This window comes from Meleagris gallopavo, chromosome 9, assembly GCF_905368555.1.
Source record: "Meleagris gallopavo chromosome 9, MGAL_WU_HG_1.1, whole genome shotgun sequence".
In the NCBI taxonomy this organism is placed as follows: Eukaryota; Metazoa; Chordata; class Aves; order Galliformes; family Phasianidae; genus Meleagris; species Meleagris gallopavo.
This window is the reverse complement of record NC_139412.1, coordinates 17,167,480-17,195,029: the sequence shown is the minus strand read 5'-3', so window position 1 is coordinate 17,195,029 and position 27,550 is coordinate 17,167,480. Positions and strand designations below refer to the sequence as shown.

At 41.0% G+C, this 27,550-nt stretch overlaps 1 protein-coding gene across 1 annotated transcript; it reads right to left on the bottom strand.

Annotated features, from left to right (window-relative positions):
• Nucleotides 1–1,378: 1,378 nt before the first annotated feature.
• Nucleotides 1,379–25,206, bottom strand: RADX (RPA1 related single stranded DNA binding protein, X-linked). Its single transcript, XM_031554741.2, has 15 exons — nucleotides 24,363–25,206; nucleotides 23,497–23,639; nucleotides 21,603–21,795; nucleotides 18,404–18,512; nucleotides 18,172–18,263; nucleotides 17,954–18,076; nucleotides 16,925–17,032; nucleotides 15,199–15,366; nucleotides 14,489–14,649; nucleotides 13,789–13,997; nucleotides 13,008–13,076; nucleotides 8,778–8,848; nucleotides 7,304–7,597; nucleotides 5,255–5,434; nucleotides 1,379–4,378 (listed from the first exon to the last, which is right to left on the bottom strand). The coding sequence occupies exons 1-15, from the start codon at nucleotides 25,066–25,068 to the stop codon at nucleotides 4,233–4,235; spliced, it is 2,772 nt and encodes a 923-aa protein (XP_031410601.2). The 5' UTR covers nucleotides 25,069–25,206; the 3' UTR covers nucleotides 1,379–4,232.
• Nucleotides 25,207–27,550: the final 2,344 nt, after the last annotated feature.

Below are 27,550 nucleotides of genomic sequence, written 5' to 3'. Positions count from 1 at the left end.
GAAGCCGAGACTCAAATCTCATAATGCTTTTTTTCCCCCCCCTTCAAGTATCTTGTTTAAAGCAACCATCGATCACGAGCACAGATGCCTCCGCTTGCGCTGGGCCAAAGATAACGGCAGCATGGGGTCCCAGCGCTCCCCAGCACAACACTCACCGATGTGGGACATGGGGATGGGGTAACTGCGCTTGGCCGGCGCGTTGTAGATCACAGCTGCCGTCGCACCCCTCCTGGCCGCCACCTTGATCTTTTCAGCAAAAGTGCAGTTGCCTCTTTCAATCAGCGCGATCCACGGCAGTTCCGTGACGGTGAACTGGGTGTTCCAGTCGCAGGCTTGAAGACTGGCGGCTTTGGGAATGGCCACGAAGCCCTGAGCACTCAGCAGAGGAGAGTTTAGCCCGTACAGGCCGCATTCACACTGCTCGGACGCAGACCTGTTGCTGGTGCTGTTGAAGTAGAGCAAACTGACGAAGGCGCGCTCAGCAGTGGTCTCTGTAGTCCTGAACAGAACACCAGCGATCACCAGGAAGCAGGTGGCACCCAACTTATTCCCTCGCCTCATCGCTTATCCGTCTGTGCACAAAACGCAGAAGCCTATGGATATTCTCAGCCGGCGCTGGCCATAGTTAGCCCACAGCCTGCTGGTTCGTTTGAAATTTCAGTGCCAGCAGGAATCCGACACCACCCACACAGCTCCTCACTGCGTCAACACACCTATCTCGAGTGGGGGCTGGGAAGGAGCGCAAGGCACACCTGCCTATTGTGATGCAGACACGCGGAACACAGGAACCATCAAGCAACCCTCAGCTCTAACTTGCTGCTCTTCTCTCAGGAAGCACGGATCTCCTCTCAGATCTCTCCTTTCTGGCCGAATTTGGGCCGTGGTGCTGTTTGCTAAGAGATTGCTTAAGCCTGCCGCTCCAGAGTCTCACATTTCAACCTGAATGTCACTCCTGAAGGATCATCTTTCATTGTGTGATCCAAGCGCTCACCTCACAGCGTGATGTGCCATGTAAACCCCCTCACTGAAAAGGTCAGACGTGGAGGAAAACAATCTTAAAACAGACTGTTGGAGTCCCCTCTGCCCACCCGAGCTCACTTTCAAGATTCTCACTGACATGTCTGAACGATTCTCACTCTCCATTCTGGATATGGGTTCTTCCTTTAAATTCACAGTTGTATTTTATAACGATGAATAGCAAAACTCTGTTAGCAAGGTGTTCATTTTGGTCTGCTGTCGTGCCACAACACCGTACATACATTCTGATGAAAGCTTAACCTTGTTCTCCTGTAAAGACTGAAAGAAGCACCGTGACTCTGGATTCCTGCAACAGCTTTCAGAAGCAAAGTTACAAAAACGAAAGAAAGAATCCAAGACATTTATTGATATTATTTTATTTATATTATCCAGTTCTCAGTGTTACACTATTGCTACAACACATAAAATTGACCTTTAAGATAATATGACTTAGGTTTACACACTCAAAAGTACCATTAGCTATACACTTAGTTTACCTTCATCTGGTTTATTTTTTCATTTAATGCTGGAAACACAAGAAATATGGAAATGTAAGGTTTTAGAGTAAGTTCTTTGGTTGGATATGAATTACACAGTTACAGAATGCAACCTGGTGATACACTCCTCTTAGCAGTGGCAATATACAGCAGCAAGGAAGAGGATTCCTATGACATATTTTGCAGGAGTAAAGACACTGTATCCTGGTTTCACACAGCAAAATTAATGTGTTTTGATAGACTCAGGATCAAAATCACTTTTGTTGTATAATTCAGTCAATAAACTCCAAGTGAAACAAAACAGCGGGTAGTTTCTTTGCAGAGAGGACCTTCCCCCTCCCCCACCTCCAGTACTGCAGTGCTGCTCTGACAGGGAGAAAGGAGACAGACAGACTGGTGGAACCATATATTCACACTGCAGTACTTCAGAATCAGTGTAATTTCTGGGGATGGGGTTGGTAAAGCATTACCCAGAGTATCCACATTCAAAGTCTACGATAGGCATTGAATATTCTCTGCCCATACAAAGAAAGTGTACAATTCTAATGTTGGCACTTCATTCTACAGGAAGGAGTTCATGAATCTCCTCCCTTTTTGCCATGAAAAATTTAAACTGTGACTTCGGTAAAATAAAGTTATACACTTAAAAAGTCTCAAATGCAAGTTACATATATTCAACACCACAATGACATTTCTTTTACAGTTAGGAAACCTCCTAACATGGAGGATCAGATGATTAATGCTATCTGTTTAAAGTGTAGTAAAGACAGTGCGATGCAGCAAACAGTATTCTATTCTAAACAGTATGTCTATTGCATGGGATGGACTAAGTGCCTGAGCAACTGAATAAAGTGACTGTGACACTGTTTGCCACATCAGTCCTTTTACACAAAGATAATCATTTTCAAAAATTGCTCCTAGAAATAATCGATTTATTAAAATTAGACTTCCACCTGAAGTACATCTCAATAAAAAAAATACTGACACAGTCAGCAGGGCTCAGTTTGGTACACAAGTGCTGGTGCTAATTTTCCTCATTCTAGAGCAATGGTCTCTTATCTTCACATAGCCATGAACATCGAAATTACACATGCAAGCAACACCCAGCTCTTCTGGGATGGTTATGTGCTCATTTTGCCTTCTGTGGTATGGTTACAAAGACTTGATTTGGCAAGCATTGCTCCAGAACTAATACTATGTGATATATATAAAATATAAACATACAATACACAATCACATTTAATTAACTTTCAGCCTCTGTGCAATTTAAGTTAAACTTCTCTCATTAATACATTTTTAAATTGTAAACCATCATAGAGACCAGAATACTTTTTTTTTTTTTTTTTAAATAAAAAGTAAATGCCTTTATATATCAAGTTGCATATGAAATTCTACTGTAATAAAGGCAGTTAAGTTTCTTCTTCAATTACCATTAACTGAAGTTAGGGTAGAGACTGGAAGGACTCGAAGACAAAATCCACTGTCCTCACAGTGAATGAATGACATAGTAGTTGAAAGAGATGCCTCTCAGTTACCAAGCTCTGGGCTGCTAAAACACACCTGGAAAGTTTTCCACAACAGAACAAATCTGCTTCTATAAGTCGTTTCTTGTCAAACAACTGAACCGAGACCAGCATTTCATATGGACAAGCTGTCAGCTAGCAATGTGTCTTAGCTCCTACTTCAGAATAACCTCATAAAAATCCACCTGTATAAGTGATTTGAGGCCAGTATGAAGAAGGAGGGACTTAGTTCTGAGCAGAGGAGGAGCCAGCAGCTGCTACTTAATATAGAGTCAAAGAATTGACAGGATTTTAGAGCACTTGGGCATCTGGAAGCAGCAGCTTCTTGCAGCTCCTGGGTTCTCTCATTCAGCTATTACCAAAAAGAAAAATGACAGTACCAGCAGTGAACAGGGAAAAAAAAAAAAAAGTAATGGTGTGACAAACAGTATCCTGCCACGTTTCATAATTCTTAAAAAGTTTTTCTCTTGCAAAGCTAGAAGCAAGCTTCACTAACAAAGTTTAATATTTCATTTTTTAAATTAATAAATAAAATACATTAAAATCCACTCCCCAACATTGTACATACAAAAGCAGACATACAGAAATATAGGTGACTTTGCTCAGGTAAAAAGAACTGAAATATCTTCTTAGACCACTGAGTTCAGCCCCCAGTACTAAAGGCTGCAAGGTGCAAGCAGTTAGGCTGTCTCTCTTACCTCCCACTGAAAGATCACTCCAGGACATAACAGTTCTTATCCTCAAGACAATTTAAATTTCCAGCCTAAATTTTTATTGTGGCCAGTTAATTCTATTACAAACACTGCCTTTAGTATTGGGAAAGCCTACCTCTCTTCTAAATTCTCACCTAAATACATACATTTCTTACATTTCTGTGTACTTAGGCAGAGAGAGAGAAATCACAGTCGTGCTTCTCCGTCTCCTTCCAGAAGCTCACTGTATCGCCAGTTCATCTTTCTTGAACACAAGCGACCAAGACGTTGTGCAATAATGTGATCCATGACTGTCACAAATAAGGCAACAACTGTCCTTCTCATTTATGTGGATGACCATTGCAACTGTTCTGTTGTAAGAATGGTATTTTTTTGTCTGCTCATTCTAGAAAAGTGCAGTGTGTAGAGGGTGTATTCAAGTTACAGCAGTTTTATTCCCCTCCTTTTCAACAGTATCTAATTTTGAAAAATAAATTATTAAATTAAACTGGATCTGGCACATCAGCTTCCACTGTCTTGTAGATTTTGCTCAGAAAGACTTCTACCTTGTCATCACCCAGGTGACAGACGTCCAAGATACAGACAACATGTTTGCCGTCGAGGTCCATTGCTGCTTTCACAGTTTCACCTAGAAGTTAAGAAAAGTCGTCTTAAGATATGTACAGCACGATGAATTGACATGTTCTTCCATGAAGTTATGGAAAATGTAGACATTTAACCTTCTTTCACTGAAAAATACACCTGGACTATTAAGTATTGGGCAGCTGTGAAGTGGTTATTTTTTGGGGTAGAATCTCATTAATAAATTCAACCACCAGAAATGACAGCATCAGAACTCAGAAATGAAAAAGCTGAAATCTGCATTGAACATTAGCGGCTCTCATATTTTATAGCACAACTGAAGGAAAAACAAAGATGCATTTGAATAAAATCAGGTCTGTCTGTATAAACATAAGGAAAACACCATACCTATATAGCACTGTGCAGGATGACATGCATTAACAGTGATCATCGAATTTGCTGTGAGGTGTCAGCAATGAGAAGTATAATCTGAGATAAAATAATTAAGTAGTTGGAAAATACTTTGGTTTACAGGCATGGTAGCTTACATTAAAGCAGCTGTTCCAAGTGACATCAGCAAAATGGGTGGACTGACTGCTATTCTACTCTATTTCAAAGCAGATGAAGGCAATTATTCACATGCTTATAATGACTTCTATGTCAGTGTAATTTTACATCAGCAAATAACTGCAGGCACCACCTAGGTCACTCTGGAGTTTGTGTTCTGGATATTAAAATACTATTTTCCAAGTACAAAAACAGCCCCAGCAAAGGCTTGCAAAATTCAGCACTATATCTATTTATTAAAGATGGCCACATCAATTTCAGATGTTTCAGTGAAGAGAAGAACAATGCCTGATGTACAACTGAAGTTTGCACTGGGAGATAGGACAAAAGATAGAACAAAAGACAGAAGAGTAACATCAGTAAAAGCCAGTCTTACTTGAAAGTGGAAACACGTCACAAAATGTTCCATTGCCAGTGGCCTTCTGCTGACAAGAGATGCAACTCATGCAAGACAGCAACGGATCACTTTCATCTTCCTCTACAGGAAATAAGTGGGGATCTTCATGACCAAACAGTGGGAGAAAGGCAACGTCTATTGCAACATCGTGGTTTATACCTGTTAGAAAAGGTATCTGTTAGTGGTAAACTTCATCTCCAGTCTATCAACAACTTAATGGTGCATTTCTTCTTATTTTTTTTTTTTAAACAATCAGACTACTGAAGGCTGAACATTGGTATACATGAAGGCTGCTCTGAAATAATGCCTGCTGTGTTAGGATGTTAGCCCATGATGTCAGAGGCAGATGTTGGTGGCATGGCAGGATAAGTTCCACCTTCCCAAACGTTTTCCCTTACACTGTGTGGCCTTGTGACAGCAGAGGGCAGTCTGACAGAATGGCGTCTGGTGTGGAAGTTGTGTATGGAGCAAAGGATGAGACTGAATTCCTCCACGTGGAAGAAATGGTACCTACTGACACTCATTGACACTTGCTGAATGTCGATGGAGAACAAAAGTGGATGTGAGCACAGTGAGGCAGAGAGTGGTGCATTTCAGCTGTGGTGAGAGTGGTCAGCTCCACTGGTGCTGATTTTGATGAGCGTGGCATGCAGGCTCTTGTGCACTGCTGACAAAAGCACAGCCAATGGTGGTGACTATGCTTACAAATAGTGTTTTGTAGCTGAGAATTTGCTCTATCCAATAGTGTTACTACTCTTTGTTGCTGTTTCCACGGAAATAAATAGGAGGCACTGCTTTCAGAGTGACCAGAGTACCATCAGAAGATTCTTAGCCATGTGCCCTTTGTTCACTAATTAATAACCAATGACAAACACATCTCAGCTCACACATACACTGAAACCACTAGTTAAAGCAGCAGGCTTTAAGGTTAACAATGCAGTTGGCTCAAAGAGCATTAAAGCAATAGAGGGTGCCATTTCACACTCCTTTAGAGCTTTATAGTTGCTATAAAGGCAAAGAAATCTGATTTACATCCAGTATATCTATGCAGTAGGTGGTGCAGTACCTGTGTTACTTTCAGCTTGAATCCTACATTGCATGTTCCAGGATTCTAATGACTGTAAATGTTTAAACACCTTTTCTGCAAATCCTCCTTTGTAAATAATGGAAACTTTTAAAGTGCAGGAACATAACATAAGCGCTGTTAATCCAGCCAATTTCCTTCTCCTTTTATTGGCAAAACAAACCAAACAGATTAATATTCCACGGCAGTGGAAGAGATCTTGTTGCATATTTATCATCAACTTGCACATTTCTATTTAAAGGTCAATCAATTGATGCTTTGTGCTAACCAAAAGCAGCAGAGCAGTTGATGAGAATGGCTAAAATACAAGCTCTTAATTTTTTTTTAGCACAGAAAAAAGGTACCTCAGGAACAACTGAACCAAGAAAAAAAACAAACTTCAACGAGGACAAAGCTCAAAAGAAGCTCAAAAAGATCAAAAGGTGTCCTCAAGAACATTAATTACTCCTGATGAACACCTCTCTAACAGAAAAGTTAGCTGACAATAAAGAGGAATTGAGTTATTTACTTTATTAAGTCAAACTGGTTGAACGACTGAACAGAATGTATATTTTACTGTAATAATAAATAGCTGAAGGAACCATACGCAGTCTTCAAATAAGAAATGTAAGCCTATAAACAAAATTGCAATTAAATGGAAAGTGACAGCAGAAACAAAATATTCAGTAATTAAAATTAATGATGTGATGGTAAATTTAATGAAATACAGCTTTCTGGTGAAATATGATCCTAATTCATTCCTCCAGCAAAGATCCAATATCTCAAATTTTTTTTTTAATTATTATTTTTTTTAAACTTAAATACCCACACATTCAAAGGCTTAAGCCAGGGAAATCCACTCAACTTCTGACCAACCTCCAAGTCATTCTTAACACAGGAAACAACTAAGATCTTATTCTGTTCTTGGTTAATCATTTTTAGATGCCAGGCCACCAAGTACTCACCCAGAACTGTCACTTCATAATATCCAAGGCCACCAGTGCTTTTAAATTCATTGATATTTTTATCTATTCTGGTTTCTTTTGGCTGATGCACAGCTGCATGAAGGTTGTACTGTTGCATAAGTAAGTCTTTGTACATGTAATCAAATTTACATGGGATGCTTTCTGGGAAAATCGTGCTGTGATGCAAATATTTCATCAACTTGTCTTTCACTTGTGCCCACAGGTCACTCTGCCATGAGCTGCAGGTTCTTGCCATCTCTTCAGTTTCAGGTGTATCGTTTATTTCTTCTTGGTCTGTTATTGATAAAGAGTTAGTTGCTTATATGCTCATAGGATCATCACCTCTCTACTCGATGAGAAATATTTTCTGGAGAACATTTCAATTGTGGCAGCACGTTCAAAACAAAGAACACAAAGAATTGAACTACGTTTGGAATGTGAGCAAACAGGTAACCTTAGAGGCTACGTTCGGACACTGTGGCCCATTTCTGAAGAGTGAACAACTTGTTTAAAGAATGCTCCGAAACCATGACAAGTTTAAAACGTGCACAAGTGAAGGTAAACTTTCCCATTCCTCCACAATAACTACACAGACACTGACGACTATGCTGCATTTCAATTTCTTTTCTATACAGATAGTGATAGCTTCATTCTTCTTTCCTATTATTATAAACAGTTTGAGGATTGTTTATGGTAAAAACTTATATATCTGTCACTACTGACTTGGAACCCCCTCCATCCAGCTTATCAGAAAGCCCATTTCAAAACATTTCCAGCACAGTTAAATTCTTACCAGGCAACATTCAAAAAGAAGAAAACATGACAAAGTACTGGCATGAAATAAAAATCAGGCCATGCTTCACATAATGACAACAAATCAGACTTCTTCCTTCATCCAAAAAATAAATATCAGGAAAGCAGCTGCTTAGAATATGACTTTGTATTTCAGTTACAGAAGAAGAAAGAAATAATTGATAAGATTAACTGAGAAAAAAAACAAAACATTGTTCTCATGACTGGCTTGTATGCCGCACCCATTTCCTCCCACATCTTGTATTTGTCTTGTTAATTATGTACTCATATCGTTTTGGGACTATCTTCTTGGAGAGGAACAATTTTATCACATGCATATCACTATAGGAAGAAGTGTCAAAAGAAGATGTGAAGACTTACACTACTGAGTCTCCTGAGCAATGCTTCTGAGGCACAACAGAGACTTACAGCTTGTATGAAGCAACACTGAGACTCTATTTCTCGTGCTGGGAAACAGCCTAATGCTGTCCTTGCTGACAGCTTTCATAGCACACCAGGGATCAGAGCAAGCCACAGCAGCTCCCTAGAGGTTGCTACAGCCTCTGTAGTACAGAAGAGCTGATTATAAAAACAGTTGTTCTAAGGATACTTTTGCCTGTTTTGGACCTGAAGAGAAGAAGTTGGCTTAAACTTCTAAACAAAGCAGCTACTTGTGACATACCTGCGCAGCACTGTGAGCTGTCTGATGGAGCCTGTCCTTGTACAGAATCTTCATGTTGAAATTCATTCAAGCTATAAAAATGAAACATACATATACATATACATATATATATATATATATATATATATTTAAAATATATTATAAATCTATTTTATCTCAACCAGTACCCAGCAAAAGTTCTAATCTTGGCAGATGTCTAGTGATAAATGAAACGGGCTTGAATGAGTGAGCATTTGCTCTTGGTTTCACACTGTACGACTTCAGCTGGACATAATGAGACCTCAGTAAATCAATTTTCAAGAGCTTAAGATAAGAACCGCCTTATTTCATTGCTTTATGAAGTAGATAAGGAAGTAGACAAGGAAGTAGACACACAAAAGCCAGTCTTTGTTGCCCTCTACTGGATCTTGCATCACAAGTGAGATGCAGGCAAGACTAATTTTTAAGGTACCTCTGAAATTCTGGGCTACTTAAGTGGTTACTAATAAAGCACTGTAACTGCAAGTACACAGAAACAATACACAGACAAAGAAAAACAGAAAGCCTGTACATGCTATTCAGTGGGGTATTCTTTACTTCAGTTGTGAAAAGATTTTGATTTTTTCTGCTCATTTTGCAATTTTGTAATGAAGATAAATCTTAAAAACCCTCTTTTAATGTTTCATAACAAGTAGGAAATACCTAGAATACAGTGGTGAAAATACAAAAGGAAATACACTGTGTTTCCTGGGTGTTAAATACATTCTAAGAAATGCATTATCCCCATGGTGTGAGCTATGTATCAGAGTGACTATCTCGTCATGTTCACCCCGAGGCACAAAAGAATCCTCACTCAAACAGCACAGACTGATCAATTAAGGTTTCAGCCACTTAATTTTGAAAACAAAGTAGTTACCAGAGTGGACTTCACAGCACTGTGATCTCACTTTGTCCCCACAACCCAACTGACCTCAGAGCACAGCTGTGTGAATAGCACTGATAAACAAAAACTGCAATGCACTTCAATGCCACTACATGGCCCAAAATATTTTTCAAATTCAGAGGTCCAGTGCAATCTTGGAAATGCACATACAAGCTGTAAGGCCTAATTTTATGCAGCAGGATTTTACACTTTCTGGAGAAATCTAGCAGGAAAGTTCTTATCTTTCTCAGAAGAACTCAGTAATTACATCGTTCCTCTTATGTATTATTTTTAGATAAAAGAATCTTTCCATTAAAATAGTATCTTATGAATGATTAATTCTTTTTATTAGAACCGTCCTGGAGTGTAATTACTGCATATGCATAGCAATAAAGTAATCACCTTCATATCAGCTATGTTAATAAATTTTCAAGACATTAAAGATATCATAAAATGATTAACAGAAGCTGTCTAATTAAAAATGAATGCCCACAGAGCCGATTCTCAAAGTTCAGCCTTCTCAACAACAGACATGAAAACTTAGCACAGCATTACAAAGCTCGCTCAGAAATAACATGCCAAGTGAGATACAAGCCAGCTTCCCTCTTCATTAAAGAGAAGAGCACACCAAGCCATACTACGGACAAGATGATGTCATAGAAATGGTTTCTTTTTCTTTTAAAACAGCCTGTTTGTTAAGGTGAGGAGGTTCTGATTTAGAGCTGCTTTTGCCTCTTAAAAATGTAGAAATAACTTGCCCCAGTTTTCTTCCCCACTTCTTCCCAGGCTTCTTACACACACCTTACACATCTGTGGCTGGGATGACCTGTGCAACAGGTTGCTCCTTCTGGACACTTTGCACGGGACGTCTGTACAGCATAAGTTCAGCTGAGTTTATAGAGGAGGGAAACTTGTCTATACATAATAATTTATAGCTTCTTTGCCAGCCAGACTGCGAGGCACCTGACATCTAGAGCAGTGTGCTGGGGCTGCTGTACACTAACACATCCATGTTCTTATTTTGCCAGTGCCAATTTACGAGAACTTGCCCCATGCCAAATTTCCTATTTGCAGGCTGTATTCTGCAGACTCTGCTTTGCTTTCCACAGGTACCCGCTTGAAACAAACAAACAAAGGCCTTTATTTGTTATTTCCAGATGCAAGGAGAAGATGGAGAAAATGAGAAAGGTCTGAGTTGTATCAAACATTTATGAGTGACACTCCAAGGACAAAAGCATGCAGACAAGTTACTTTTCAGCAGTCTAGAATGTGAATGTCGTCAGCAATTCTGTGGTAACTGCAGTGCTAAGTTTCTGAAGATTAAAATGCTATTGCTGTGGTTTTTTCACCTAGGTGGATAAAATAAGCTGGTCTGAAATTCTTGATCTTTCTCTATCCACACTATTAAACTAATCCACACCGATTAAACTAATTTTGGGTATATAAAAAGCTCAAAAGTACATTTATGTTAAATGTCTTTGGCAGCAGGGATATAAGTATCAACAAGAGTGTTAAATTAATCAGTTTCCTTTTAACTCATTCTTCCTGAAACCCTTAATAATCAGAATGTGTCACACACATTCTAACACTACATGTTGTTATGTAAGAGTTACCTCAGAAATGTAGGAACTGAGGCTGTCAAATAAAGAGCCTAAAAATAAACTGATTCTGTTTAAAAACAAGAAAGCCTTCAGCAAGGCAACCACACACTGAAATGCTGCACAGAACGCTAGATACAAAATATTCCAAGCTACAATGCATACTTCAAAACATATTGCTATTGATGTTATTTCATCAGCATATTAAAATACTTCAGTGAGAGCTGGTGTCCCACCACTTCTAAGCCACAGAACAGAGAACAGTGCAAGCTTAAAGGACATCAGGCTAGCCTTCCATTTATTCCCCTGCAATTTGGAGAATTCAGTATGACTTCACAGTTAATTACAGAAATACACAAGTTACCTTTTAATTACACAGAGTGAAACAGCTTCCCATAATCCAACACAGACTTTCTCCTCCTTTAGTTGGAGTTCTAGCACTAATGGCATAGAGTACAGGATACACAGGTAGCGGGGACAGTAGCAGATTGAGAAAAGCAGAGAACAAAGTAAACAGACCTTAACTTTTTACTTCACTTGTAAGAAAAGGGGAGAACAAATTCTTCCCACCCACTCTCCCCAGGAAAACAAACAAAAAAAATATTTCTCAAGCAAAAGAAATGTAATTTTCAGTGAGGAGAGAAGAGGTGCAGGCACCTGAGGATCTAAGTGTCATCCTGACAGTAAAAAAAAGTGCTTCCTGATGCCCAGATGGAACCTGCCGTGTTTCAGGTTTTGCCCATCGCCTCCCGTCCTGCAACGGGGCACCACTGGTGCCATCTCCTTTGCACTCTCCCTTTCAGGCATTTATGTACATTGATGAAATTCCTCAAGCCTTCGCCAGGCTGAACAGCCCCACATCTCGCAGCCTTTCCTCACAGCCCCTTCATGTATCATGTGCTACAAACCCAAAGCTCCACCAACACAAAACAGACATTTTGAAATCACTGACATCGAGGGGTTCAAACATTCAAATTACTCAAGCTATGTTTGGAACAAATGAAAAGAACCTACAGCCCTTACAGGGAATCACAGGAGGGAAAGGAGCTATGTAAGCCAGACTAACAAGTAACATAATTCACTGGTTTTTTAAATAAATTTCTATTGATAGTTATTTCTTAAGCTTCCAGTCTTGTCAAGACTTTGGATTTGAAACTCCCACCTGGGAGTTTCAAACTGGTAGTTTGTTGGGTTTTGTAAAATCCTTCTCTGGATCCAAACCAAGCTCAATAAAGACTGAGTGCTGGGTAGTGGAAGGAGCCACAGGACTTCTCAGGGCCCACAACACATCCACCACTGCAGCACGGAGGATAACTTACAGCTCAGTTACTACAACCAAAACCATCTATGGTATCACATGGTTCGCTCTGCTTGCTAATTAAGCATCCTTCCATCCTACATCTGACTCTTCTTTTTAAACTGCAATCTCTCTAAAACAAATGCAGTATACCTTACTCCATCTATCATGATGGACCCCTGTGAGTGTGTTTTCCCTAAGCAGAACAAGTAGCTATAAACATTTGTGTATCATACACAAAACTATGTTTCAGAATAAAAGAATTCCATATATTTTACCTAGAATAAGTGCAGAGAAAATTAATAAAAAATATTAAATTTTACTCTGTTCTGTTCTCTCACTTCCAACAGAATTTTGACCTGTAAGAGTTTCAAATATCTTTGCTTAATTATTGCATTGCAATTATTCAATATAGTTACCTTCAGATGACTTACCTTAATTTCTTTTTTGCTGAGCGCGTGTAATAGGGATAAGAGGATACAGAAGTAACAGATGTGGTTCCCCTTAAGATAGGAAATTCACCATTATTTTACAGTATTCTGTTAAATACACAGAGCAAAGTACATGCATGTTTTTCTTTCAAGTAGAACCTAAGACACTCGAATGCTGGAATTCATCTTGTGGAATGGAAATCCACTAACAAGTTTGTTCTAACAGTGCCGAAACAGAACTTCAACACACCACATTTCTTTGTCTAAAGTTTTCACTCAATCCTAATTATATTTCACTTCATTTCCCCATAAAAAATTCTGAACACCTGCTCTTTTCCCACCATTATGACTTTTGGATGTGAGAAGTGAAGAGATGAGACTCGCTAAACTTTAAATCTTTCATTATATACACCAGGCTTCTAAGATCAGTTATGGGTAAACTGGCTCTTACACAAACACATCACCATAAATCACAACCTTACAGAAGCAAATATTTTACTCTTGAAAATAATAAGGTTTTCCTCAGACTTTTTTTTTTCCTTATTCCATTGCTTGTATTGGATTTGTAACCTTTGCCTATGTCGGACTAGATGCAATACCATTTCATTAAATTAAATCATACATCACCACTGGATACTAGGAGAGGTACGTAGCTGCCTTGTGAACATTAAAATACAATAAACAGCTTTTTAAGCATCCTTACATGCTTTTCCAGGGGCTGAGCTCTGAATTAATTTTCATAAACATTTTTAGAAGATATACTACAGTTACGATAAGAGCTTACTGTTCTGTGTCTGTGCATGATTTGTGCAGAGTCCTTCTCTTGGCTGTACTCTTTTTTGATAGTTGAGTTTGATGCTGATGCTGTTCCCTAGGAGTGCAACTTGGCTCCCGAAAAGACCCGAGTTCTTCAGCTTGAAGGCTTCTTGTTTTTCCCTTGTGAACATTATCTTGCTTTGACACAGGAGAACTTTCAAGAGTCTGTGCATCTTTCTGCAACAATTAATTAAGAGCTTTAAAGCACTTAAAGCTAATTCTTCCAACTCAAAAGCCTCAATGTTTTCAAGTGAATTTCTGAGAGCGAATGATTTACTGTACCTTCCAGAAGTTCTATCTAGCAGCAATTCCCTTCCAATCATTAACAAGATAAATTCTGTCTGGAAAGTGACAGTGCAAACATTGCTGTAGTCAGCTCTCTCACATTCTAATTTACTTTTAATTATCTGGTCAGTTAAATGAGCAGCTCCTAAGCAGTTATGAAGTGTTACAGAAGGCTTGGCCACACCACCCACAGAAAAGCACTGAATCATTGCTTTTTAAAAGTCTTCAAACAGTCGTTTTCCAAACTATTTTGTTCCCAGAATAACAAATGCAGTTAATCAAGAGACAGTGTAGCTCACTTCTGGAATCAAATGCAAAATTCTCCATTTTAACTACAATCATAGTTGCTTAAGTGCTACAGCATTAATTCTCAGGTGCTGTACCTGCACAGGTTCCACTCCTGAGGCATCTTCAGCTGCACTGCTACAGCTGATGTATCTTATGGCACTGATTATTCCTTGAATAGCAATGCGCTTGTGTTCCCTGTAATGCAGACCTTCAATCTCTTCTCCCAACTCTCCTATGGCTTTCAAAACTGATTCAACTGCAAAAGAGCAGTCCCACAAATGAGATGATGAGTTTAAAGAAATACAGTACCAAGATGTTTGCATTTACGTCTCAAAACAAACTTGAAAGTCATTGGTTACTAAATATTGATTTAAAAATGTGTTCTTGAAGGATTTTAAACCCCATCATAGCACGTGAAAAAGAAGTTAAACAAGAAGCCTTTTTTCCCCACACTATATTTCAGTATGCATTATCAGATACCACAATTTGTGCTTTAGGTGAAACGTCTAACGCAATATACACTTCAGTATAACTCCCTTTTTTTTTTTTAATTCTGATTTAGAAGCAGTGAAAGTAAGGCTTCTGGGCAGACTTGCAGTTCACGTAAGTTATTAAGAGTTTCCTGCAGCTAATGGTGCCATGATAGTTTCTTTAAGATGAGGATTTAGCCTATGATATGTTACAAGCCACAAAAGGAAAACTCTCTTAAATAGCATTACAAAGTTGTACAGTCACTAACATTGTTGCTTTCTAACCAAGTAATCTCAACTGAAAAAGGCTCTAAAGATATTTGACAATGTGATACCTTTATTATTTTTACAATACTTCAGAAAGTTATTTGGAGGTCGTGGAAAAGGATAATATCCACCAATGACAGTTTTCCTCATTTGATTAGCTTCACTCTGTGTTCTAGTCCACTGAATGAAGTTTTTCACTTTAGTATCCTTGGTGTATGGCTGGCCCTTGTGCCACCCTTTTAAAACAAAAATAATCAAGTATCAAAAATAAAGCAGGTTACTGTCATCAATTTTTAGCCTGAAACTATTCTGAACAACACACGCAAAAAGAACAAAGAAAAACTGCACCTGAGAACACAAAAGAGATCTTCCCACTAGAGAATGGTGTTGTATCTTGAATTCCTTGTTTAACACTTGTACTGACACTTAAAAGTTAGACAAACGTTAAGGAATAAAAAGAAATGCAACAATTGGCAATGCTGCTAGGACATTCTCTCACAGGAGTTTATGAAAGAATAAAACAATCAGCAATCGTTTCGTTCTGTTGCTCTGCTGAAGGCCTACACATCCTTCACTCTTTGGTAACCTCCAAAGATGTATGTTATGAACATACAGACATCTACATTTGCAGATGTTGGCGGGTTTAAAACTAAGATATTGACCAGTCTTCTCAAATAATCTGAACAGGTCTATTTCTAAGCTGTCAAATGCAACAGATTTCATCCAGCAGCTCGCAGTCTCCAGCTGCTGTTCTCACTTAAGATGCAGACAGACAAAATAAAGCTAGAGTGGGGAAAAACTCTAGAGGAAAATATTTAATTAGAAAGCTAAGCACAAAACAGAAGGAAAACAAAGAAACAAAAAATTGGCTCTCAAACCTTTCATTTACGTGTAATTTAGATAATCTGTTAAGAAAAAGACTAAACTGTTTTGCTAGTCCAGTTAAGCATAGAGCACTACCCAGCTCATTAGCCAAAACCACATGTATACAACTGACTAAGTTCAGATCGTTTGTTAGCTCACATTATTCTCTATTCCTCCATGTCAGCAGCAGGATTCAGACTGAGACTGAGTGAGTAGTATCTTAGTAAAACCGAAGGCATGAGATGGAGAGAGAAACGTGGGAAAGAGATGCCTGTTTCATCCAACACTGCCTTGCAATAAGGCCACTACATTGCTCAGCTGCAATAACATGCCACCATCTGCCTCCTGCTTCAACAGAAGTGCTACAAACAGCTGTGCCCAGCACTGCCTGGTGGCATCCAGCACACAGTGCCAGGGTACTGTACTGGGGGTATTCCAGCACAAGCATCTAGAAGGAATGCCCTGCAGTGTGGTCCAGCACAACCCTTCCAAGGCCGTGAGGTATGTATATAGGGTCCTCTGTGCTGGGAAAGGTGGGACAGAACAGTTCTCTGAATATTTTGGGAAAAATATTGACTGAGATAAATTTAGCCCAACCACACCAATATTCTGGAATAAGGAAATCCTGTAGAAGACAAAAGCTGCAATTAATTTTTATTTTAGCAAATGGGTAGATTTCCTTGCAACACTATCAAATGATTAAAACAACCTGAAAGAAATTGTAAATATATGATTTAATTGATAATGCCTTCACTTCTCATAAGATTCAGTGCCTCGCCAGAAGGCAATCTTTCCCTTTTTGTAATACCACCATTCATTATTCAGTCGTTTCTGACTGAGAAACAAATGCTATGCACTGCATACTTTGTTACACAACAACCTTTCCAACTAAGATTAGAAGTACATACAGCTAAAATTACTTCAAGTTACCTGTGATGAATATCTGACTTTCATTTGACGTTGTAAGGTAAACTGTGTGGGAAGGATTCTCAGAGAGATCCCGTACCACCCTCATCTGCGTACACACCAGGTATGTCACTGAAAAAAAAAATGCTTCTGTTTTACTGGCTATCTCATGGATGGCAGATCTTCATATTGACACACACAGCATTCATTTTAAGTGCTCAAAACAAGCTGATTTAATTATTGACCCTATAAATACTTCAGAATGCATTCAGCCATTGCTATAAAGTAGAAAATGGAGACGTCATTAGGTTTTCAACTTGAGAACTGGGCAGGAAAGTTTCAGCATACACACCAGCTCTAAAACAGGAGACACTTCATCAGGTAGGAAATCAATTTAACAAATAGCAGCGTCACCAGAAGGATGAGGGCTAGGAGGAGAGGAAAAAGGGCAAAAAAATATTTGAAGCCCTTTTAAAATCCATAATTAAGGAGTCCACAGTCTGAAACTTAACATTATCAGCTTACATGCAACAACCACCACAGCTCATTGATGGTTTCCGTAGAACAAAAATAATTGAAAAAATATTTTTTAAAATTAAAAAAAAAGCTTTTCTACTTTCACCTCTCCCTTCCTCCAGTCCTTTTAGATTAATCATATCTAGTAATAATATTTACTTATTTATGGACATAGAGAGTAATAGATTTGAACAGCTGCCTTCTTTCTTTAGTTGTCTCTGATGAAACAGCACATTACCCCAGGTGTGCTTCACTAGTTTCTGCTTGAAATTAACCACAGCGGATGAGCTCCAGATAGGCTATGCAGCTATACCCAGCTGCTTAGATTAATTGGTAGATCACAGTGAGATAAGAGCTCCAAACAATTACATTCACTTTTTTGCTTTTAATTCCTCAACAGTGATTTTCTATTTGAGGTGGTAATCCAGGGATTTTTGCTTTTAATTTAGTGGCAATTATACACAGTATTTGAAATTAGTGACCAAGTAGGAAAAAACAAAAAATAATAACCAAAAAATACTGTAAAGAAATAAATACTTGGGTGAATACGCTCAAATACATCTGGCTGAGAAGTTGCAAATATTTCCAGTATGAATGGTTTGTCTGAGGTCCCATCAATGGCATGTGCCCAACGATAGAGCCAGAAGTCTTCACCATCTTCTATATAAACAAGTAATAAGAAAAAACACGTAAGTGCTACTTCAAACAGTTAAAAATGGTTTGATAAATTTCAGAAGTCATATTTCTAGAAAAACCTTTCTTTCTTGTTCGTTCCACCCTTCCTACAAAGGTCACAAGGCCAATAACATCACAGGAATGATTGTTGGGTAAGTCATTTAGCTCTGTCCTGCAGAACAAAACAGAAGAAACGAATGACAAAACATAAGTTTTCTCAGAAAATTTCTCAAAACACATCTTCAATTAATGCTCAGTGTAACTTTATGAAATCTAAGATCCAGCTTCACAAACAGCAAACTTCAACTTTACCTTGTAACAAACCGGTATTTAACTTCAGGCAATCCCCACTCTGGCTTAACCATTTCCTCGGAAATTATACTTATCTTGGTAGGTGGGTTTCGTACGTTGAGGCTGATTTCTGACAAAGAAAGAAAAGGCATAAGCATTTAAGGCACTATTGCAAATTCAAAAAACACTTTTCATTTTAACTGAGAACCCACAACAAAACTGAGTGAAGTTTCTTAAATGATGTATTCCAACCACATCTCACTGCTTGGGAAACCACCAGCGAAGCCCCCTGACTTCACGTTTCCATTGAGATAAAGTAAGGAATGCAGGTACAGCACACAACAATGCAAATCTTTAAACTGAACAATGCTAAACTTTCCAGTTCTCTACATGACTCAATCAGTTTGGTCAGGCAGATATTAAAATAAAAGCCATCAAAACTTACACAACACCAATCAGCTACAAAATATTTCCACTCTAGCTTCATTCACAAATGTCACTGCAATCTAAAACTGACTTGCAGACACAAAGCAAAATAAGACAGAACTAGCAAAAGAAAACAGCCACATACCATACCAGTTCAAGTTGTTATTAGTATGATAGAAATAATGATATGGCCACACAAGAAAACAAAAGGTCTTTTTAACGTTTATGGTATGGCACCTGAACATTTTCATTTATTAAGCAGTGTTTAGATGCTAAATTACAAACATGGTAGTAGTGAGAGAGGGGATAAAAATACAGAAGGAATGGCTTCATTTACAGAACACACACAGTGGTACAACGCTGTCTCTCTTGTTGCTGGATAAATCACACTGGTATGAAATACACTGATCTGATCAGTTTCTACAAGACACTTTGGCAGTGGATTATTCAAATAACACACTCAGAAAAGCAATTGCTAACTATAAGCAACCTGTCCAGTTGGTCCTATCAGGTCCCTCACGCTACCATGTGACACTAGGAAGATGTCAAACTTGAAGTCAGATCCTCTACTTTCTTTTCTTCAGGCTGCTACTTGCCAGAAAAGCATTTGAAGAATTAACGTGTTTTTGCATGTGGTGCTTTCAAGTAGTGTTTGAAAGACAATTTCTGAAAATAAAATATTCCTGAGCATCAAAACTATCTTGTTTTTTTCTATCGTTTTGAGGCTAGATACAAGTCACAGACTGGGCTAGGATTATACAGTGCAATGACTCGGAAGTGAAGGTCAGTCCAGGCTAACTGAAGCAGCTGTTTTGATCTGTCCCACAAACATTCCCAATACACACATTGTCTAGAGGCAGAATTCAAGGTGGTGGTACTAGCTGAGCTTCTGCCATGTCAGGCTACAGAACAGCACCTCTCCGTACGTCACACAATCCCACATTTGAAACAGATGTGCGCTTTACAGAACTCATTTCACAGAGAACTGGCAATAGGCCGGCAGCAAATTGCCTGCAAGTGCTCTTAATTGAGTGCTTTCCCTTGTGGCCTAAGGAACTCTGACTTTGTTAATCCTCCAGATCCATCTTAACACATTTACAGGTGATTGAATTTAAAGGAACATCCTAAAGTTGGTGTGTGATGGAATTACGAATTGGAAACAGATTATGGAAAAAAAGTAACTGTTACTTGATCAATTCAGTGTAACTGATTGCTGTAACCAGTTTGCTTCTGGAATTTTCATTGTGCAAACTTTAAAAACTGAAATACAGCTGATTCATATTGAGTGCATAAAGACATATTAACAGAATAGTTAGAAGCATTTGATTTCAGATATACTGTCATTCAAACTTCAACAAAAGAAAATCATGCTTTTAAGAGCTGCATAAAATTGATTTTAACTGCGCTATTAGATTTTCTGTTCCCTTTTGACTCTTCTCTTGCATGACATATAGATGTAGGACCTACCAAATGGCATGATTTGCTTTTCAAGTTCCTACAAAGATAAAACTCTGAGGCTTGTGCTAAGAAAGAAGATACTGTACATACATGCTGGTATGAACTAAACATCAGTTGTTCTCAGTTTATCTGTGGTCTGAAAGCATGCCACTGCACTTTCCTATAGACTCTTAGATCTTACATCAGATAAAATTTACTGTCCGCTGGCTCATTTCCATTTTCTCTCTCCACCAACATTTCTACCCAATCACATATGCAGAAATCAGTAATGTAGTGTGAATAAAGCCGTTAAAATTGGCCAGGTTTGCCCATAGAGAAAGTAATCTCAGAACATATCTTATTCCATCCTCTTCCCATAGAAAGGTTTTGCGACAATTAGAAATGCTTTGAGGGTTGGCTTGCAATCAGCATCAGCTTCCCTCCCAAACTCTCATTGCCTGGCTAAACACTTCTCTCCTGTCAACTCATCACAAACTCTTCAGACATTAAGATCTGATCTTAAGGCAAAGATTCGTTAGAGAATACACTGCTACTAGCAGGGAAAATGTTGTTTACTTTTATGCACTGTAGCAAGTGCATTAGGAAGCCATCACTGTCAGTAAGCTATACACACATCATCCTTCACAAACACAGTTGCTTGTTTCAGCTGTTGGTATCTTCTGAAAGTTGGCTGCTGTTTGTTCCAAGTATAAGCCCGTAAAGGGAAGGAAAACTCACTTTCAGTGAAACAGGAGAGGAAAGAAAAACCACCCTGGAAAAGGCTATTGTTGTTATATTGTGACACCTGTACTTCTGCAGCACAATTCCTTTGAATACCTGTCGAATAACAGCAAGAAAAGAAGTACTTTCTCATAATCAAGGGATATTCTTCAAATAAGTGCTTCCACGGTGCTGCTGTTTCAGTACAGACAGCATCAGCAATGTTTTATTCAGTGGAGCTTTACACTGAGGCTTGCTCCCACTGAAGGCTACACTCAGATGAAAGCCATGAAGCGCCTTAATGGCCTGGAAGAAGGAATCAGCAATGCCCAAGTGATATCTGTATTACTAACCAGGAAAAAGAATCAGATTAAAATCCAGTACTGGAGGATCAGGGATTTGTACATATATATTTTCAAATAAAGGTTTTAAACTAATTGTTGTAATAAGCTTCAAAGACGCGATCCAAATTTAAACAGAGAAGTCTAACAATGTGGATGCTAAGACATTTTTCAGAGCTAGAATGTAGGGATAGACAACACATCAATAAATTCAATTTCTATTTTTCATTTCTGTGAGGAGCCATCTACTACAGCTGTATTTCATCGAATCAAAACAGATTTCTGCAATACTTAACCGATTGTAGTAAATCTCTTCATCTGTGGATCTCTTGGGGTTGGCTGTGTTTTAAATGGATAACTGTCTTTGACAGCATACTGTTCAAGGAGGAGCACGGTGCCAACATTTATACTGTTATACCATTCGGGACACAAGGAATTCCACAGAACCATGGACATCATGCCTGAACCATCGGCAACTTCAAAGTAAGCCTAAAGAAAAAGACAAAATACATTCATTTTTTATTTATCATTAGTGTGTGTGTGTGTGTGTGTGTGTGTGTGTGTGTGTGTGTGTGTGTAGGGAAGGGGAAGATTTCACTGACTGCAAACAGAGCCTGAGAACGTTCCAAAAGTTACACTGAATACTGAAGCTGAAGGAATCCCCAATTTCCACAGATCTCATCCACAGCTACTCTAGCTCAAACTCTTATTTCCAGTATTCAGTAACAGTAGGGGATAACAGTTCCAGTCTGTGAGGTTTTTTTTTTCCAGAGAAAAGATTCTTCCTTACCAGATAGAATATTTAGAATAACATTTTAACGATAAGAAAGCCTGTTCTAAAAGTTGAGCTGTTACAGGCCCATTGAGTAAACATTCTTGATAAAACATGACACAAGACAGAAGACAGTCTGCACTGTAAGGAGCATCTTTAAATTGAATCTCTGCTTGTGACAAATTTCTCCTCCTATAAGAGACCAAGATTCACCTTCACATGCAGAGAGAATGGAAACCTGGAACAAGATCTCTCTCTTTCCATGGAAGAACACACAAGTTATTTGACCTGTTTGTAAATCACTGTTCTCCATTGAGTCTTGCTGGGATGCTGTTATTTTTCTTCATAGCAGCCTGCATGGTGCTATGTTCTCTACACACAACTAAAATAGCATTAATAATACATCAGCATTTTAGCTACTGCTGAGCAGTGCCACAGTTCTGAGGCCCAGAGAGGTTGCGGATGCTCCAACCCTGGAAGTGCTCAAGACTAGGTTGGATGGGGCCCTGAGCAACCTGGTCTTGCACCAGATATGGAGGTTGGTGGCCCTGCCTGTGACAGAAGGGCTGGAACTTGATCATCCTTGGGGTCTCTTCCAATGCAAGCTATTCTGATTCCCTGTTTCTCTTCTGCAGCAAGTAAGCTAGGGGTGGGCAAGAGGCTGGGAAGCAAAACGGCTGAGAAAGCTGACCTGAACTGACCTAAGGGATGTTCCATGCCACAAAACATCAAGCTCAGAACTGAGACTGGGGGATCGTCTTTTCAAAGGACTCGCTGCTCAGACACTGCCTGGGCATCAAGCTACTGCATCATTTTTTTTGTTTCTCCTTCTTCTTCCCTTCACTTATTGAACTGTCTTTATCACAACGCTAGAGTTTTTCATTGTTTTTGCTCTTCCAGTTTTTTCTCCTTCTCCAGTTGGGGGAGCAGGAGGAATAAGCAAGCAGCTCACGGGTGCTCAGTTTCTATGAACAGCCAACCACGTGTCCTGCCTATTTCCAAGAAGCACTAGGCAAAAATACTGCAAGAAAAACATGTTCTGAGAGCTGGTAAGAGTTTCACAGTGAAACAATCTAACTGGAAATCACAAAGTGCAAGAATTACAGAATACAATTTTTTTTTTTTGGTACAGACAGACTATCTCTGACTTCCAAAGCATACAGAGCAGAAAACATTTACTCTTTTAAGTTAATATAAACTCCAAGTATTTTTTTATATTTAACAACCAAAACCAAAGTCAGTAACTCCACTGTTTCCATACTTAGTAGGGCCTTGCAAGTTTATGGAGGTGGCACTTTTAATACAAAGCAGCTATAAAATAACTTTTAACTCTATGCCTTTATTATATGGGAATAATAACTTCCAAATATTTTATAAAGTTTGTTCAAGAGTATTAACTTGACCTGAGCCCTCTTTACCTGGTACGGCATGTCCATTTTCTTCTCTGGCTTCCCGTAGTACCTTAGCCTAGACTTGTGCAGGACTCTCACCAGCAGTGGGCGGAAATGAATTCTGCTTCTCCAGGTTGTTTCCAGCTGACCAAGGGAAATCAGCTTAGAGACTACCATTAAGAAAAGAAAGCAGAAAGCATTCATGATTGGACACTGCAACACTTTTCAGCAAATAGTAAAAATTCTCAGACTAGGATTTCACATCACATCTAAGAGGGTTATCTGCTGACTGCTGAACCGCACCAGGGAGGTGCTGGGGTCACTGCTCCCAGAAGTGACCTGTGACCTCCCAGGTGAACTGTGAAAATGACAGGATAACAGAGGTTGGAGAAGACCACCGTGATCATCTAGTTCAACCACCAACTCTCAGTGCCACATCTCCATGGTTCCCAAACACCTCCAGGGACTGTGACACCGCCACCTGTCCAGGCAGCCCGTGTCATCACACCACTGCTCTGTCTAGAGAAGAAACTTTCCCTAATTCCCAACCTGAACCTCCCCCGGTGCAACTCGAAGCCATCACCTCTAGTCCTATCGCCCTTTTACCTGGGAGCAGAGACCGACCCCCACCTCACCACAACCTTTCAGGGAGCTGTGCTTTAAGATCTCCCCTGAGCCTCCTCTGCTCCAGACTGACCCATCCCAGTTCCCTCAGCCGCTCCCCATCACACCTGTGCTCCAGAGCCCCCACAGCTCCACAGTCCATCCTTGAGACACTCTCCAGTGCCTCCACGTCTGTACAGCAGCGAGGCGCCCAGCACAGCGCACGGCACCGAGGCACACAGCTCCTCACTCCGCCCTTCCCGCGTAACGCCCCTCTCCCCGTGCCTTACCGTCGACGTCCACCCGCGCCGGGGGTCGCTCCGCCACCCAGATGTCCCCGTAGGGATCCTCGTTGTTCCAGAGCGGCAGGTAGTGCCTCCTCTCCCCGCGCAGGGGCGGCGGGACACGGCCGTGGCTCCAGGGCGCTGTGGGGGGTGGGGGCGAGGCGGGGTGCGCGGCGGGCTGCAGCGCCTCAATGCAGAGCAGGCCGCGCCGCAGCCGCCGCTCGTCGTACAGGTAGGAGCAGCGCGTCAGGCGCACGCGCGCTCCGGCGTGCAGGTGCGCGCGCTGCACCAGGCGGCTGAGGCGCGGCGCCAGGTAGCAGCGCTCCTGCCCTGCGTCGTCCGCCAGCGTCACGTCGTACCAATAGCGCGGGACGGCGGGCGGCGCCTCGGCCAGGTACCGCTCCACCGCCGCCACCATCAGCACGGGCGGCTCGGAGGGGGTCGCGCTCAGCCGCCAGCCGCTCCGCGCCTCCTCCGCCAGCCGCCGCAGCCACGAGGCCTCCTCGCCGGGCGGGCCCCCGCCCGCCGCGACTCCTCCCGGGCTCTCCTCGGCGGGGCGCTCCGGGTCGGGCTCCTGCATGGCGGCCCCTTCGCCCGGGGCCGCGGTGGCGCGAGGCGGCGGCGGGCTCGGCCCGCTCCCGTCAGCGGCGGAGCCGCTGCGCCGCCATGGCGCGGGCGGGGCGGGGTTCTGCGCGCGCGCGCCGCGTGCCATGCGACGCCGCTAACGGTCGCCGGGGGAGGTGCGGCGGGAAAGCGGCGGCGCGGGGCCTGCCTGGGCTTGCTCGGCCGGGGGCGGTGTGAGGGCGCCGTGAGGGCACCTTTCCCGCCATCGTGCCCCGAGCGCGGCTCCGGCCGTGAGGGACGCGTCCGCGGGCAGCGCTGCACCTGCGGCTGTGTGGCTGCAGCTGGCGGCTCCGAGCGGCGTTGCGGCGTGAGATCGGTGATGGCTCCTTGCTGCGCTGTCTCCGTCCTGCTGCCTTCTTTCTCGCCAGCAGAGGTCCAGCTCGCACTGCGCTTAATACAGAAATGAAAAGCACGCGACGTGATGCTGCGGGTTTAGAAGTAAATTATCTGCTGCACCGGATCGCCAAGTTCACTGTAGAACGCAGTTGCTTGCACAGAGCGCTGAGGACAAAAAGCAGCCTTTCCAATGCTTTTCATCGCTATCTCTTAGCACCTTTTGTTAACCCAATCTCTGAAATAATCAGAAGCTATTAAATAAGACATAATTTTTGAGGTGACGGCCCAGAAGACGTATGCTCTTGTCCTTTCATCAGCCCTGTGTGTCTGATGAGCAGCTCAATAAAGCAGCAGATGACCAGCAGATGGATGGATTGTTCTGCTGGTGGGACGTGAACTCGCTGCTCTGCTCGTGTTTCACTTAAATACAGCTGTCTAGACCTGGCACTGAAGTTGTAATCCAGCTTTATGATGGTCTTTGGAGAAACAAATGAATTCCAAAACAATTCGGTAGCATGTAACAAAGTTCTTTCTAGTATAAAATAATATTACAATGTCATTTCGGTTGAGCTCCAGTAGCAACAAGTAGCAGAAAGGAGCTTACAGGCTGTTCGGTGCTCTGCAGTTTGCACCGTGTGCTGTGTAGTTGCGTCACTGCCTGGCTGTACGAAGTACAGAGCACACGAGAGAAGATATTTTGGTTTAAAATACTATGAGACACAACCTCCAAACCCTAGACTTGCATAACTTTATTTGCAGAAGTGTTATCTTTTCACGGAAATTATTTTATTTATGCCTTCAAGGTGCAACATGTTTATCAGCGCAATTCTAATATGAGGTTTGAAGGGTTCTTAAGGCAGGGTGTTTCTTTCCAGGGAGAAGAATTTCGTTTGTCACTTATTAGTGCCTGCTAATGCCTTCCCTTCCCCAAAGATTCTAAATAAATGGTTGGTAATTACGTTGAATAGAACCTAATGACCTTCTCAGGATTGCTTTTGGACACTGATGCTCTGTTTCTGTGCAGCACCTTGCAGCATGTACAGCATGAAACACAGGATGCAGACTTAGGAGAAGGGCACTAAGTAACTCCTCTATTAGCTCGATCTTGGCTGCTGCCTTAAGAAAGGTCAAGGTGCGGCCTGGTCTTATCTACTGATGTCAGAGAGCTGTTTTAGAATCCAGTGTGCACCTCTTCCAGTGTGCACCTCTTCCATGATTTGCTCCTGGGTGCTCAGTTTCTAGCACCTTGCAACCTGTTTTTGTAGCAGTATCACCATGGAACACCTGGTTGGGGAGCAGGAGAGGATCATGAATAATATTACTTTGTTGCAAATAAATTGAATTGTAAAGATTAGTCTCACAGACAAGTGTCAAGAGTTGGGCCCAGTTTGCTTTTTATTTCGTTAGCATTTACCACAGCATATTCCTATATAAGGGTAGGATGAGATGACAGTACTCCCCAGATTCTGGCTCACCACACCTACCTGCACGTCAGTTGGTTCATGCCATTGAGCATTAGTGGAGGAAAAGGAGGGCAGATTTTAGTCAATGTAGGTTCCTTTCTCATTTCTTGTAGCACCTGCCACAGGGATCTGCTTAGTACATGGATCCAGAGGAGACAAAAATCTTTTTACTACTTGACTGGGCAGGGTAAACCAACTCCCAAAACCTCATCCTTGCAGGTTAGAGTTGGGATTACCTATATTTGCTCTCATTCTATTACTGTCATCTGACATCCCTGAGCATTTTGTCCAGTTTGGCTGCAGGCCTCTAGCAGGTATCACTTGTTCAGATGTTATCAGTTTGGATTTCCTTTCTCACACTACCTTTAGTACTGGTTTTTGGCTGGGATATGCACACCAGGCCTAGAACTGGAGCAGCTGGGAAACTTAGGAGCAGGCCCTTCAGGCTGGGGCAGTGTGCCTGCCAGGACTTAGGGAGGTCATCTTTTACAACAGCCCAGACTGAGTACACGTCAGCATTTATTTGTACATTTATAACTAGACAGAAATGGAGATGTGTTAATAGGAATAGCAAAAGAGCTGCTATTTTCACAGTAATAGAAAGTTACAAAGTAGAAGTTACAAAGAGCAGTTTGCTGACTACTTTTCAAGTTCTGGTTCCGAAAGACTGCTTGTTTATTTGTCTGTTTTTGCGAAGGGAGAAATTTGTTCATCTTTTTGTAAAAACTAACGTGGACAAGACAAATACTGCCCTTAGTAGACGGAACCATC